The 16,289-nt window shown below is 40.2% G+C and overlaps 1 protein-coding gene across 1 annotated transcript; it reads right to left on the minus strand.

The window, feature by feature from the left end:
- Positions 1–3,448: 3,448 nt before the first annotated feature.
- On the minus strand, positions 3,449–3,856 carry LOC117305290 (tetranectin-like). The gene has a single exon (XM_033790141.1). It carries the CDS (start codon positions 3,854–3,856, stop codon positions 3,449–3,451), a length of 408 nt encoding a protein of 135 aa, XP_033646032.1.
- Between the last annotated feature and the right edge of the window lie 12,433 nt (positions 3,857–16,289).

Consider the following 16,289-nt stretch of genomic DNA (forward strand, 5'->3'; position numbering starts at 1 on the left):
AATCAGTCCACAGGTTACTCAAAAAAATACTATATATAACACAAACATTACAAACAATTACCGGTAACTGTTTTTGTGTTGCACAGCAGAGTGGGTGAATGCAATTGTATCTTGCAGGAACAGGGTGGCCTTGATTGACGGCATAGATCGATAGCCAGGGTCCCTTGATACCAAATTTACAAGCGTGGATTGGTTTATTGTTATCACAGTGCGTGACTGATTTTGTGAGCTTTCACACTAAAAAAAAAACTACAACCCTTGTGCGCCATGAGAGTGCACACATCACTGGTAACCCAATGCACAATATTGATTAAAGGTAGTGGACACTATTGGTATTTACTCAAAATAATTATTAGCATAAAACCTTTCTTGGTGACGAGTAATGGGGAGAGGTTGATGGTATAAAACATTGTGAGAAACGGCTCCCTCTGAAGTGACATAGATTTCGAGAAAGAAGTAATTTTCCCCAATTTGATTTCGAGACCTCAAATTTAGAACTATGAGGTCTCGAAATCAACCATCTAAATGCACACAACTTCGTGTGACAAGGGTGTTTTTTTCTTTCATTATTATCTCGCAAGTTCGATGACCGATTTGGCTCAAATAATCTGCACAGGTTTGTTATTTTATGCATATGTTGAGTTTAGATACACCAACTGTGAAGGCTAGTCTTTGACAATTACCAATAGTGTCCACTGCCTTTAACCAGCCCAATAAAATTAGTTCCAGCGGAATCTTTACGTAATTGGTGCGTCCCCCAAGCCTTTTCCTACACTCGAAACAGCCATTGCCCACTATATTGTAGGCCTATGCAATGTCGTAGGGAAAAAACGGGGGGAAAAATAACGAAACGAATCAGATTCAGAATGGTAAATGCACGAGGCAATTCTAGATGATGTTCCTTCTGTAAATACTGTCTCCAAACATCGTAAATCTGCTGCTACTACTACTGAGATAAATTATTAAATAAATGAATGATGGCGACTTGTCAACTCATTGTATTGACCCCTTGCACGCGCGAGCGTTACACGCGGCGACTGATGCCACGCTCATCATGTCGGTGGGCAGTTAGGTTTACGTCACGTGCAAAACCTGAATTAACGCCGCGTCGCCTAAAATGCGCACTTCACTGCATAACGCACAGCATACTCTATGCATAGAGTTATAATATGAAAACGCACAGTGAAATTGGCTCACCAGTATCATTCAAGATTTTTCTGATGATGACGTCAGGTAAAATGGTCAATAGACCTTATGCACATGACGTCATTTTAGTACGGCGCCCTCGCCTTGAGGTCAAAAGGGGGTTGTTGATTGGCCAATCTATGTGCGTTTCGATTGTTTCGTCACCGTTTGACCTCAAAGATGGCGGCTGGATGACGTCAATGCATAAGGTCTATAGCTCCCTTTTTAAATTTACCCTTCCATTTGCAAATGAGACCCTTTTTCTAATTATAGCCCACCCTCCCCCAGCTCCATGAATATTATGGCAACCCCTGTGCGAGGGTGGATTGGCCCTATTAAATGGTCTACCCTTCCCCTTGCTTGATGGAATGTCGGCGTAGAATCATCATGCTCCGATCTATGCTTGTATTGGATCATCAGAGGCACAATCCAATCACCTAGCTGCAGGTATGATGTCAATCTTGAGATATTGTCGGTTACTAACATGTGAGAAAACAAAACCAATGCGTTACAAATTAACTCCCAAATCATGCAAAGTTCATGATTTGTTAAACTTCAACATCAAACTGACGCTAAAAACTCTCCTTATTTAAAAGAATGCTGCCACGCCCTTTTCTTGCTCTCTTCCAACAGCTACAAATATACTGTTTATTCACTGTGTATTGTTTAAAATAACTTTAAAATTATTAATTTTTACATTAAAGTGGTATTAACGTCATTATAGCAGGCATGTGGCTAGCTGTACAAGGAAGTATGAACTCTCACTTGTAGTTTAGCCTGACTGTTTGCCAAATTTGCTTAGCATGACATTTCTTCCTTGATGAAAACAGGATTGCCAACAAAATTTCTACGTGATTTTCAGGATAAGCAACAATATGCAACAAATGGGCATATGGCTGGTGATCCTGTTTTTATATCAAGGAAGAAGTTTCATGTTTAGCAAATTTATTGTTGTGCTTAGCAGCTCTATGAAATTGGCCCGGTTGGATCCCGCCAGATGTATATGATGTGCATTTCTCTAGTGAATTAAACAACACTGTGCTAACATTATGCACGCTGCATGCAGACGATCGAATCTGCATGTTGAAAAACTGCCTCGGATCAACCAAAATGAATGGAAAGCTTACGTCACTGCACGTTTATCCAATGAAATCATAGGCATGTGAGTCATCTCAGTGCCTTGCTTTCAGTCTAAACTGATGAGAGTTCATAGTCCTTGTCGTCCACAACATGCTTTTATCACGACGACGACTTGCCACCTTTTATTATAATCTTTATAATAATATTATTATAAAATAATATGTACAATTTTGGGGTGTATGTTTTATGCATGCATTCAGTAGAAAAGACAGTGAACGTGTGATGAGACCAATTATGGGCGATACCGAACTAGGAAAATAAAGTCTATAATAGACCCAGTGTATATCTTTTGTTTTGTCTCAAACCGTGTCCATGATTATGGTAGGCCAATTTTGTTTTAAATTATGGGCGATACCGAACTAGGAAAGTAAAGTCTATAATAGACCAAGTGTATCTTTTGTTTTGTCTCAAACCGTGTCCATGATTATGGTAGGCCAATTTTGTTTTAAATTATGGGCGATACCGAACTAGGAAAGTAAAGTCTATAATAGACCCAGTGTATCTTTTGTTTTGTCTCAAACCGTGTCCATGATTATGGTAGGTCAATTTTGTTTTAAATTATGGGCGATACCGAACTAGGAAAGTAAAGTCTATAATAGACCCAGTGTATCTTTTGTTTTGTCTCAAACCGTGTCCATGATTATGGTTTATGAAAATGTTAACCTTCCAAATTTGTAAGTTTCAACACAACATGGACGACGTAATGTCATACAATGGAACTTTAATGATTTTTTACACTGGCAATGGAATACTGCAGTCGGCGCCTAACACTACATCTGTAATACCGAAACTCAAAAACCTGATCAGTAAACATCGATGGCAAGATTAGTCGATAAAGCAATCTGTTCTTAATTCACCTTGCGGCAAATTCGAGTGTTACTCCTTCTGTCTGATATTTTGTATTTTGTCAGTTGTTGAAATAGAATAGGTAGTCTTTGTCAGCAGTCTCACGAGTGACGTCATTGGACTGCAGTCGACTGCGGATAATGCTTCCCGCTGCTCCCGACGTACGTTGATGAAGGAGCAGCATCAAGGCTCATCCCGGCACGCTGAGAGCCGCACACGACCACGCCCTTGATCGGTAACTTCTTGGTGACGTGACCGGTCAGGCAGTGGGATGGGATCATGCGAAGCGGCCGTTGGTGTCTGCTTGCAGGCAGTACAGTTGAGGGTTGGTTGGTGCGACGGCAGGGCGCTGACAGACTACATAGCACATCCTGTCACAATGTCCGTCATACCAACTGCCATTGAGAAAAAGAATCATCTGCGCACAAACTTCATCCGGGTAGCTATTGGGCTCTCCTGGATACCAGTTGAAGAAACTACATTCTTCGCCTCCCTCTCCAAACTGCACCCACGTGCCTTCTTCCTCCCTATCAGTGCAGCCAACCCACACCTTACCGTTTAGGCCTACGACTTTATTAACCATCTCAAAGATGAACTGATTATCTGTAAATGACGTAGGAACCGCCAAGCGGCCGCTCATATCGGTACAAGTTTTGACCGCGTCATCAAAGTTCATTTTCTCCATCACTGACTTGTAGCACGACTCGCCAAATAATACCCACTCAGAGGGGCAGCTCAAACCTTCATTGCAGCTCGATATCACAAAATAAAAGGCAACTGCGAACAGAAGAACTAAGGTCTTCATGATTGACTTCAAAATGACTGCACGAAAGATGTAGAAGCCTCTCGATGAAAATCAGTTCAATGTGATAACCTTTGCTGGCTTTACTGGATCTAGAAAAACCAATATTGATAGCAGCGCTTCGCCTACTATAGTACCTCTAGGTAGGCTAACAGTTAGCTATTTATTAAATAATCAAAAGCGTCGTTTGTTCAAGTCTGTGCGTCATGTTGCCATATTTGGTTTTTTTTTTAATCTCAATTAAATATTTGTTAGCATGTCTTACTCTTTTGTCTGCCAATCCATTAGCCAGGATACTTAACAAAAGTGCACTTAGGCCATAACGAATTGGGGTTTTTTTAAGTTTTTTTTTTTACAGTATGGTTATCGGTAATAAGTCATTGTGTCTTTACTTTAACGAGGAGGCCTTGGCGAGAAAGATCGATACCAAACCGAATGGTGTTTAAAACACTCAATACGTCTAGTGATGTATACACAAATCATTGTTATGCAGTCATTGGTTCTCATACAGGAGTCAATTAATTTCCATCTTATAGGCAGTGGACACTATTGGTAAGTACTCAAAATAATTATTAGCATAAAACCTTACTTGGTAACGAGTAACGGGGAGAGGTTGATAGTTTAAAGTCACCTGGAAATAGAATTGTTTTTCTTTCAAACATAAGAGTGTATGCTTACGAACAATAAAACAATTTTTTTAGTAATTGTTTGTTTATATGTTTAAAAATATATAAAGTTGTTTGGGGGCTGACTCCGCCTACCCCTTTTGTGACGTCAATCGAGGCAGACTTTGCCTGCAATGCGTATAGTAAACACGTTCAAAGTACATGTATGTCCAAGTCGTGAGTTGGTACATTTCAAAATGTGTTTGTCTGCATTCAGCAGCAATACACCTGGTCGGCATTGCCGGAAACGTACAAACTCACGACTTGGTCCGTACATGTACTTTGCAATTGTGTTTACTCTACGCATTACAGGCAAAGTCTGCCTCAATTGACGTCACGAACAGCGCCCTCTCGGGTCGGGGTCTACTCTTAAATTTGTAAATAACATAAGAACTTATTTTTTAAAACCTTAGTTAACTGTTTATTCACATTCCACTCATCAAAATACATATATTAGTGACAAAAGCTTTATTTTGAAAAAAATACCACTTCCAGGTGACTTTAAAACATTATGAGAAACGACTCCCTCTTAAGTAGAGTAGTTTTCGAGAAGGAAGAGATTTTCCACGAATTTGTTTTCGAGACATCATATTTACAATTTGAGGTCTCGAAATCAAGGATCGAAAAGCATACAACTTCATGTGACAAGGGTGTTTTTCTTTCATCATTATCTCGCAACTTCGATGACCGATTGAGCTCAAATTTTCACAGGTTTGTTATTTTATGCATATGTTGAGATACATGAAGTGAGAAGACTGGTCTTTGACAATTACCAATAGTGTCCACTGTCTTTAACCATGGTTTAACGACGTTGATCCAACTAACCTGTGCCCAGTTCGTGTTTTAAATGTACGCAGTGACGTAATCTACGAGGAGGACGTGGAGTGGGATCAAATAAGTGGATTTGAGCATTTTCTTTCTCCATGATTTGAGGGACGATAACCATTCGCATCGAACCATGGGGTTGGGTGGTACAATAATTAAGGTATCCAGAATAAGCTATTTTCACTTCGATGGAGCAAAAACTACGTAATAATGTTAGAAGCTACAAATTAAAAAGGTATAGCAACGTCTTCCAACACCAATCAAATTATTTACATTAATAAATACAAATGTTGAGTCCTCTGATAACATCATGGCTAATGATACGGAAAGAGGGCGACGTGCGCAGTACCTGGGTTGAGAGTTCATAATTCTATTTATAGCTAGCTAGCCACAGTCCTGTTGTCATTGATGACGACAGCTCCCCTTAAACTTAAAGGTATAACCTTTAAAAAAGTACCATCTGCGCATAATGTTCACTTGGGTTGGGCTCTCCTGGATACCAGTTGAAGAAACTACATTCTTCGCCTCCCTCTCCGGGCTGCAACCACTTCTCTTCTTCTTCCCTATCAGTGCAGCCAACCCATACCTTAGGCTTACTATTTAGGTCTACGACTTTACTGGGCATCTCAAGTATAAACTGATTCCCCTTGAGTGACGTAGGAACTGCAACACGGCCGCTCATATCAGCACAGGTTTTGACCGCGTCATCAAAAGTCATTTCTTCCATCACTGACTTGTAGCATGACTCGCCAAATAATACCCACTCAGATGGGCAGATCAAACCTTCATCGCAGCTCGATACCACGAAATAAAAGGCAACTGCGAACAGTACAACTAGGGTCTACATGATTGACTTCAAAATGAATGCAGGAATGATGTAGAAGCTTCTCTGATGGAAATCAGTTGACAATGTGATGACCTCTGCCGGTTTCGCCAGAACTCCAACTTACTTGAGCGACGCTTAAAATGCCTTTACGTTGGAACCATCAGGTAGTAACAGTTGGCTTTTAAAAGCATCTAGTCTTTTCAAGTCAGTGCGTCACGTTGCTATGGTGATCACGTTATCTTTTCTAGCATTTCTGATTCTTTGGCGAACCAATCCGTAGCCAGTACACCCAATAAAAGATATGAAACACGAACAATTTTATATTGATTAGTCATTGGGTCTCTACTTAACGAGGAGGCCTTGACCGAATATTACGACGGAGTATATACAAACGCAACTCAATACTGGTGACGTAATAAACGATTCACTGTGGTTAAGCCATTGGTTGGCACATGGGTATATTCCAATCCTAGATGGCCCTCGCGGTGTGGAGTGGCACCAAATAAATGATTTGGAGATGCAAACCATTCGTATCGAGCCATTCGTTGGGGCGGGTGGGGCTCCCGTCCCTGTCCCCTGCTGGTTACGCCTTTGCATTTGCAATGCTTGCTTACAAGGCAGCCAAAGTGACTACTGTCTACAAGAGGCTATGAAGACTGCTGCAATTAGTAATTACACGTACTCTTCACATTGATGTTCAAAGAGGTCCAAAAGGGTTCACTTCCATGTAGTGAAGCTACATCATACTAGGAGATAAAACCTACTTAAACCACAAGTTTAGCATCTTCTTAAACAACATTAAATAATCTAAAATATTATCAACACATGAAAAAGTCTCTGATAATATCTTGCAGAGACATTGAGTGGCTATTTGTGTACGTTACATCGTGCCTCCTAGCTCAAATAAAGTGTACATTTATTTAGTAAGATACCAATAAATGAAGTTGAGTTACATATGAGGGGCACTATCGTCGTGATCGTTAGGAGACATATTTATGTGGCTAAACACGGAATGATGAACTCTCACCAAGTTACTGCACACAAGGACACCGTGACGTCCTTCCACCATAATGATGGATAGAGGGCGCAATGCGTGCAGTAGCTGGGTGAGGCCAACATAAAAAATAATCGGGCCTGCTATGACCATGAGGACGACCCTTTAAAAGTGACTACCAAATTTTTGCGGTAATACGTGAACAAAAACCGATTTTTTTTTTACACCGTATAGTGGCGGAATGAATGATTCCACTTTAAAAAAAAAACCTTTTACAGTTACATGTTAAAATGTTTGTAGCTGACTGATAGACGTACTTTTATTTTTCAGGACCCCCCCCCCCAAAAAAAAAAATAATAATAATAATAATTTTGAGTTTTTAACTAACAACCACTAGTCAAAGGAGTGTTCGGGTCTGAAATATTTTGTCCGTGGAAATGTAATTTTGTTGTCAGTTTCATTGCCATTGCCCAAATCACACTGTGTCAATTAACTCACATACGGCATATTCCGGATAATAGTTAATGAATTGACAACTTTCGTAAGTGCCGCAGAATGATGCACACAGGGCAACGTTGAGGGCTGTACCATGGGCTGTACTGATCTTGCGCATCACGTGGTGCCGGGGGCACGCGTCATCCTTCAGGTACCACATAAGTGATGACGTAAACCGAGAAGGTGTTACTGTGGACTTGCCGTAAAGAAAGCACGTGCGGTTGTTTGGCGTGTCTGCGTGATGGGTGGAATAAATATAAACAGTATATATATACGTGACCCGCTGTGGCGGTTTCAACTTTCCGCCGTGTTCAGTTTTCCGAATGACCAAATACGGTAACATTACGTCTGGCGATGCCTGCGCACAGCAAGCGAAAGTAGTCCATTTTTAGCGCCGTATTGAGTCATCCGTGTTACTCTCCCGGTAGCTGTCATGGCAGCGTCCACGAGTACAACGAGCGGCGAACGCGTGGATCGTATGAGAGAATTTGGTGTGAAGACCAAGCAAATTTTCCAGTATTTATACCGAACGAGCGTCAGAGAATCAGAAGAATTTTTTATTATTCTGGTTTAGTTTATTAAATATAATTATTACCGTTTTTTATTTTATTTGTTTAGTTATTTTTTTTATTTCACTGAACTACAGTACTTGCCAGGGTACTCGCGGCGGTATTTTTGTCTGGCTACGTCACCCGGAAAACTGAACACGCCGGAAAGCTAAAATCGTTCGAACAACGTGTTGAAATGTCCGGCTACGTCACCCGGAAAACTGAACACGGCGGAAGACTGAAACCGCCACACCGCTACGTGAAAATGAGTCAGATGTCGCCCAATGCATTATCAAGTAATGGACAGTTTAATGTGGAAAAAAAATCTATATTTGCATGGTTAACCTTTAGAACACTTGCTTTTAGGCAATTAAGCTGTGAATACAACAGCTTTGTGGTCACACTTATGTCTAATTTGTATCCTTTTGCACACAATGGTAGTTTAAAACATCACTTTACTTGTAATTCGTTTTTCAGAAAAAAATTATGTATTGCCTAATTTCAAACGGAAGTAACTCAGCAACGCGAAACACCCCAAAGCTAAGACATATACATAATTACTGCTGTTGGTGTGTTCTTTCGAACCATGCATATAACTCCATCCTTGAAATTGTCAACATCTGACTCATTTTCACGTAGCGGGTCACATTACTTGGTACCTCACCATGCAATGCCTCAAATCCTATATAAACATTATAAAGAGAATATTTCACTCTACAAATAAAAGGCAAGCTGCTTTTCTTTAAACAATTTTATTGCAAATTTATGGCGACACAAAGTATTGAGAAAACAGAAGACTTTGAATCGAAAGGTTTACTTTGGATATTGAAATGATCATTGGTGTGTTTTCTTTGTAGTTTAGGAATATCAGGAGCTCTTTCGAAGATGGGGCCACTTTTTTGTTAATTTTTTTTTTTTGGGGGGGGGGGGGGGGGGGGAAGGGGGAAGGGGAGAAACACACACACACACACGCACACACACACCCTTACCTGGTTCTTGCACGGTGATAGAATCGGCAAACGGAGATTCTGTTGAAGATGGCACTGATGTCTCCGAAACCATTGTCGGTCGAGTGGTTTCAGTCGATATCCTTTCTACAACCGATGCTTTTGCAGCTGATGACGTTGCAACTTCAGCCGGTGACGTTGCACTTGCAGTTGATGGTGTTGTCAACGACGTTGTAAACTCAGACGATGCGGTCGTAACTTCAGCCAATTTAGACGACGCGGTTGTAACTGCGGCCGTTGACGTTGTAACTGCGGCTGACGCTGTAGACGACGCGGTTGTAACTTCAGCCGATGACGTTGTAAACTTAGACGACGTCACAACTGCGGCTGATGACGGTGTTTCAGACGACGTAGTTGTCAATGAAGCCGGTGACATTGTAACTGCTGACGATGCGGTTGCAACTGCAGCCGGTGATGTCATAACTGCAGCGGATGTCTTCGCCACTACGGTTGTGGATAGCTTTTCTTTCGTCTGTGTTCCCTCCTCACACATGACGGGACTCAGTGTCAACTCACAATCGACATCGTACTCAGCGGAATCCGCTACATCCTTCTTATCTTGAAAGAATAAAACGCATGTGCTCGTAACAGGAGCAGGATTCGGGAAACCCAATCGCCATTCTGTGCAATAAACAAGAATGAAACAAAATCAATTATTCTCGCAAACCGGTCATTCAATCAGTGACAGTTAATGAAAGCAGAAACAAGTTCCATATCGCAGCAGAGGCGGGGGTAAAAAATGGCATATACGCGGTCAAGATTACAATGACAACAGTATACAGTGATGACTCATTTTAATATTTGCCAAAAATGTACAGATGGCAGCGGGTCATACTTCCTGCTTTTTGAAAAATAGGATATCGAGTCCGGGAATCGAACCCAAGACCATCTGCATTTTAGAAATGATGTCTCGAGTTAACCACTCTGACAGACTACTGAGCGTGCACATTTATGAATGGATATGTGAATTTACCATTTTTAGGACGTAGTTTAAGGACTATTTGGATGGTACAGAGGGGTTTGATCTCCCCGAAATTGTTCACACACACAAACAAAACAAAATGTAAATTTTGTTTTTAAATTTCAATACAGGATAAAAATGGTTTTGTCTTGCTCTGACCAATATTTCTCTCATTTGCTGCTGTGCCTGATTCGTCCCCACTGTTGTTGTGCCCGAATTCGGTAAAAAGGGCAGTTTCCCCCTGCCCTTTAGTCTTTAATCAATGCACGCGGCAGCTATAACCCATGATGTCACGCACGAAAAAGACCATCGCTGTGTGATATCTGGGGTCATGTTTGACATCTGGGGTGCTGCGTGCGCCTTGACTAAAGGCCCCATGCCCCCTGCTGGGTCATACTCCTATTTGATAGATATATTAAGCCACCCTGGAGTTGTATTTTCCTTGACAAACTTACTCCAGAAACCCCCGTAATCCGCCGCTCCTCTGTAATAGACACTTTCATCTATACACGTAAACTCCGGCGATCCAGACGGTGATTTGCAGCCAACCCACACAACAAATTCCCTGTCCCCCTGTGCTACCATGAGCGTCAATACGTCATCGAGTTCCCGTTGAGTGTTGATCACCACCACGCTGCCTCCGACATCAGCGCAGATACCGACGGCGTCACTGTAGATGTATTTGTATGGAGCTACGACGTGTAAGTACAGGCAGCTCTCGCCGATCAATTTGAATCGCGGGTCTGAGCAACCTTAAAATGAGAAAGCCAAATCAGAATATAAAAATCCACAACAGTCAGGTGTGACCCATATCTGCGTCAGGCTGACCTGTAAACTGGTTAAAACTGTTTTTGTTTGTTTTTGTTTTTGGTGGGGGGGGGGGGGGTGGGGTATAACTTTGACTCTGTTTATAGTTTGTACCCTTTCTGTGTAATGTTGACAAGAATAAGCGATCCAGAGATTTCGTTTGCCCCTGTGTTTTCTTTCTACTGGGTTGGATTAGGGGCGGTTTGGCTTTATAAAATAGCAACAAGGTTAACCATCATTAAAGTTTGCACGTGGCCGATCGCGAAATTTAGACGTTTTAAAATTCCCGTATGGATGCATTAAACGTGTCCACATCTCAAGCAAACATGATTTTTTTTAAATACAAATTGCTCAAAACCTTCAGCTGATGTGTCCCTCCGATTGAAACGCAGGTTATTTGTCCCTTTAGTTTCAATCAATAGAGTAAATTCTAGTAGAAAACTTAAAGGCAGTGGACACTATTGGTAATTACTCAAAATACTTATTGGCGTAAAACCTTTCTTGGTGACGAGTAATGGGGACAGGTTGATGGTATAAAGCATTGTGAGAAACGTCTCCCTCTGAGAAGTAATTTTCAACGAACTTGATTTCGAGGCCTCAGATTTAGAACTTGAGGTATCGAAATCAACCATCTAAACGCACACAACTTCATGTGACAAGGGTTATTTTTTTCTTCATTATTATCTCGCTACTTCAATGACCGATTGGGCTAAAAGTTTCACAGGTTTGTTGTTTGATGCATATAATATGTTTAGATACACCAGCTGTAAAGGCTAGTCTTTGACATTTACCAATAGTGTCCACTGCGTTAAAGGGATGCTGCAGTGAATTAAAATAAAACAGTTAATTTTGTGGATTGTTACCGCCCTCTACCATCGACGTCACAGCGGCAAAAAGAGTCTGGTCCCCAATTACACGCGCCTAGGTACCAGGCCACACTGTGCACACGTCTCTATATGCACACAGCCAGGGGCCCGACGGCTCGGGTTCCCGACATGACGTCAAGTTTATGCCCCTAATCTCTTGAAAACCATTTTTAAAATACTTGCGCATTTAATAAAATACAAAAAATATATTTCAGGTTTAAAAAGTCATGTTTTCTCGTTTAAATTATTTAAAATACACTGCAGCCACCCTTTAAGGAGTTGTCCGCCTTAACGTTATTTCACTCACCTTCAGTGTAAGCAATGGCCACCAATGATGAACACATGAGTAGAACTACCATGACTCGGTGGAGGCCAGCAACCGTGCGCAACTCCATTACAACCCGTCAACCTACTGCGTGAATTCTACAAGAATAAATAAAGTTGGACAGCAATGAAGTAGATCATGTATACATTGGTAATGACCCCGACAAAATGGAAACGCATCATGCGAAATTATTTCGTCTGCCCCATCCTTGATTTGAATCCAAAATGTGCCTCAAGTTTATTTAGTATGGCGCATGTCTCCATTGAGCTATGCTCTAAATGGTTGCACCCGATAGATTTAGAAGATTTGTTATTAAACTATTTCTGTGACGTCATTCTATTGTTAAAAGTGTAGATTATTTTTACGAATCTACACTTTATTACGTTGCGTGTAGATTCATTACACATTGAAAATTAATGTCTTTCCAAAATGAAAGATAGCATAAAGTGAAACAATACATAGCTTAAACTATGATCTTTCAATTAATTATTGCAAAAATATTTTAGAATGTTTACACGTACTTGATAATGTTGCAAGCACTACACATAAACATTAATATGCCTATACATTTTGTAAAAAATAAATAAAATGTCACCAACCATCGTTTTACAACGTGTACAAATTTAGATAGACTAAATACTGTTGTTTATATTCAGAAATCACATTAATTGAAACTGTTACATATAGCCAATGGGGGAAACAGTTTAAGTCAAAGAATAGACTCTAAAGTGTAGATTCGTAAATACGAATCTACACTTTCTCGTCCATTCTCCTTAACAGAATGGGGGAAAATCCTCTCCCGACATTTCTGTGTAGAAAATTGGGGTCACTGAAAATTGTCAACGTTTTGATGAAACCAATAACACGAGCAAAATGTATACTTGTACATGTTAACAACACACTTAATAACAAAACTCGTTGCAAAACTGCAAAACAATCTAAAGCATTATAGAGAAAGTTTGGGTGGTGTTGACAACGTACCCCAGAGGACGTTGCAACCAAACATGTTCCTGGATGTAGTTATTTTTTAGCAAAAATTTATACCCGTCAAACTTATGGTGTCCTTACCTTTGAAAATGACTCGATATTTTTTTAAACGATAACACACTGCAGCCTACCCGGTATAATTTTCGAGCTCGCTCATTAACAGTCCTCCAAAACCTGTTGGAACGTACCGAAACTCCTCTATAGTAATCTTTTGGGTAAATCTGAGCAGACGTAGGTTTTTGTTTTTAGCGGTCACTCTTTATGGTGTTTTCCTCTTTCTGTGCGTGCGTCTAAAAAATTCACCGCCAATTTCTCACTGCTCTTATTATTACCAACGATCACCGTCAAGAGGCGTCATCTCAAGAGGCAGTAATTTATCATAATTGTCTTATTTCGGTCTTTTTTCATATTACTTAATTGAGTGTGTGAATGGCTCCCGGCACGCAAGTGAGGAAAATTGATAAACTTTGGCGTGATGTCGTTTCCAGGACAATGGTGTATACGGCTCTCTTAGTATTTATGCATGAGGTACGTCACAATTCTAACCCGAAACGAGGCTATAGCACAGCCACTGCAAGTGGTGGCGGACTCTTTTTGAGTAATATTAAGAGAAAGAGAGGCGTAAACGCCTCTCTTAATACTTATGCATGACGTCATAATTCTTACTCAAAATGAGGCTATGGGCGCACGTTCCCCGTCACCTGCAGTGGCTGCACCCATCGCCTCGTTTTGAGTTAGCATTGTGACGTACCTCATGCATAAATATTAAGAGAGGCGTATAGCCTCATTTTGGGTAAGATTTATGAACCGACACGCGCTTCCAACGTTGATAGCGCATCGTGGGCGATATACCGAGCGGTTTAATTCGGTGAAGGTTGTGACAAAATCATTAAAGGTACACGTTGCCTTTAAACCGGGTGTGTTGGTAACCAATTACAAAATGTATATGTTAAAAATTATAAGATAATGATCCTTACAAAAAATATGCCTCGAAATTGCGTGGTTTTCCTTTTACTTTGTTAACTCACTACGGGTCGGCTATAACTTTTGTGAGTCAAAAATTTGACTCCACAAAATAATTGGCGTGCCGTGTTAGTTCACAATATTTTTAAAGGAAAACTGCACAATTTCGATGCACATTTTGTGTGGAACATTATATTCTGCAGATGAAACACCTTTCTAACCAGTATGCGTTTCATAACGAACGGTTCACAAACTTGCCAGATACACGGCAACGCGACCCTTTAAAGCCATTATACACTTTCGGACAAGAAAAAAAATAAAAATTCGAAGATTTACAAATAACTTACAGGGTTTACAGAAGTTAATGGTAAAAGACTTCTCTTGAAATAATATTATCTGAAATGCTTTACTTTTTGAGAAAACATTAAAACAATTATCAATTCTCAACAACGAGAATTACGGATTACCTATACTAGTAAACACATGTCATGACACGGCGAAACGTGCGGAAACAAGGGTGGGTTTTCCCGTTATTTTCTCCCGACTCCGATGACCGATTGAGCCTAGATTTTCACAGGTTTGTTATTTTATATATAAGTTGTGATACATGAAGTGTGGGCCTTGGATAAAACTGTTTACCGAAAGTGTCCAATGGCTTTAAAGGCAGTGGACACTATTGGTAATTACTCATAATAACTTTAAACATAAAACCTTTCTTGATTACGAGTAATGGGGAGATGTTGATAGTATAAAACAGAGTGAGAAACGGCTCCCTGTAAAATGGAGTAGTTTTCGAGAAAGAAGCAATTTTCCCAAATGCAACAAGGGTGTTTTTTTCTCCTATTAATATCTCGCAACTTCGACGACCGATTGAGCTCAAATTTCTACAGGTTTGTTATTTTATGCATATGTTGAGATACACCAACTGTGAAGGCTAGTCTTTGACAATTACCAATAGTGTCCCATGTCTTTAAAGGCAGTGGACACTATTGGTAATTACTCAAAATAATTGTTAGCATAAAACCTTATTTGGTAACGAGTAATGGGGAGAGGTTGGTATAAAACATTGTGAGAAACGGCTCCATATGAAGTAACGTAGTTTTCGAGAAAGAAGTAATTTTTTATTATTATTATTATTATATTATTTCACTGAAATATTTTATGTTTTAATACTATTAAATATGTTATGCTTTAATACTATTAATATTAATATTAGTATTAATATTATATTCCGAAATAACTTCAGAGATAACGTATTAATATTATATTCCGAAATAACTTCAGAGATAAACGCAGACGGGTTTGTTTTAGCTTAAAATTATTTCATTAGACGCCACTGACCATCATCTTCGATGGTAGCCTTTAGTCAAGGCGCACGCGGCACACCGGATAGCACGCACAACCCCCAAAATGTAACGCACGAAAAAAGACTATCTCCCATCAAAATCGTTGGCAAAATGTAAAGAAAAACATAAGGCCCACAAAACGAGTTGGTGATAGTCTTTTTTCGTGCGTTACATTTTGGGGTTGTGCGTGCTATCCGGTGTGCCGCGTGCACCTTGACTAAAGGCTACTTCGATGGCAACAGTGGAAACGTACTCGTGTCACCCGCTGCACAACGACGCTCCGCACGTGAAAGCCTTTCACGCGTTTATAAACAACTCATCAACAATTATAGACAGATTTGTGAGCCCAATAAAAAGGGGGTACAGCTAAACGTTGTGACCTGATGGGTTGTTAATTAGCCCAAACACAAACAAAACGAAATGGAAGCACAAGGGAAATGCTAACATAAAATACGAGCAAAAGTTTATTTCAAAATCTGTAAATAAAATAAATACAAGCCGAAATAAAAGATTAAATTAATTCTTATCAAAGTGCGCAATAACCAAACAACCAAGCAACCACCACCCCCCCCCCCCAAAAAAAGAAAATAAACCCATGCAAACACGTTAACAATAAATGAACAACTCGGTAGTAAACGAATAGGCACGATTCAGAAATAAATTTACTTCGTAATTAATGAGCCAACCAACCTACCTAAATG

The sequence above is a fragment of the Asterias rubens genome, chromosome 2 (genome assembly GCF_902459465.1).
Source record: "Asterias rubens chromosome 2, eAstRub1.3, whole genome shotgun sequence".
In the NCBI taxonomy this organism is placed as follows: Eukaryota; Metazoa; Echinodermata; class Asteroidea; order Forcipulatida; family Asteriidae; genus Asterias; species Asterias rubens.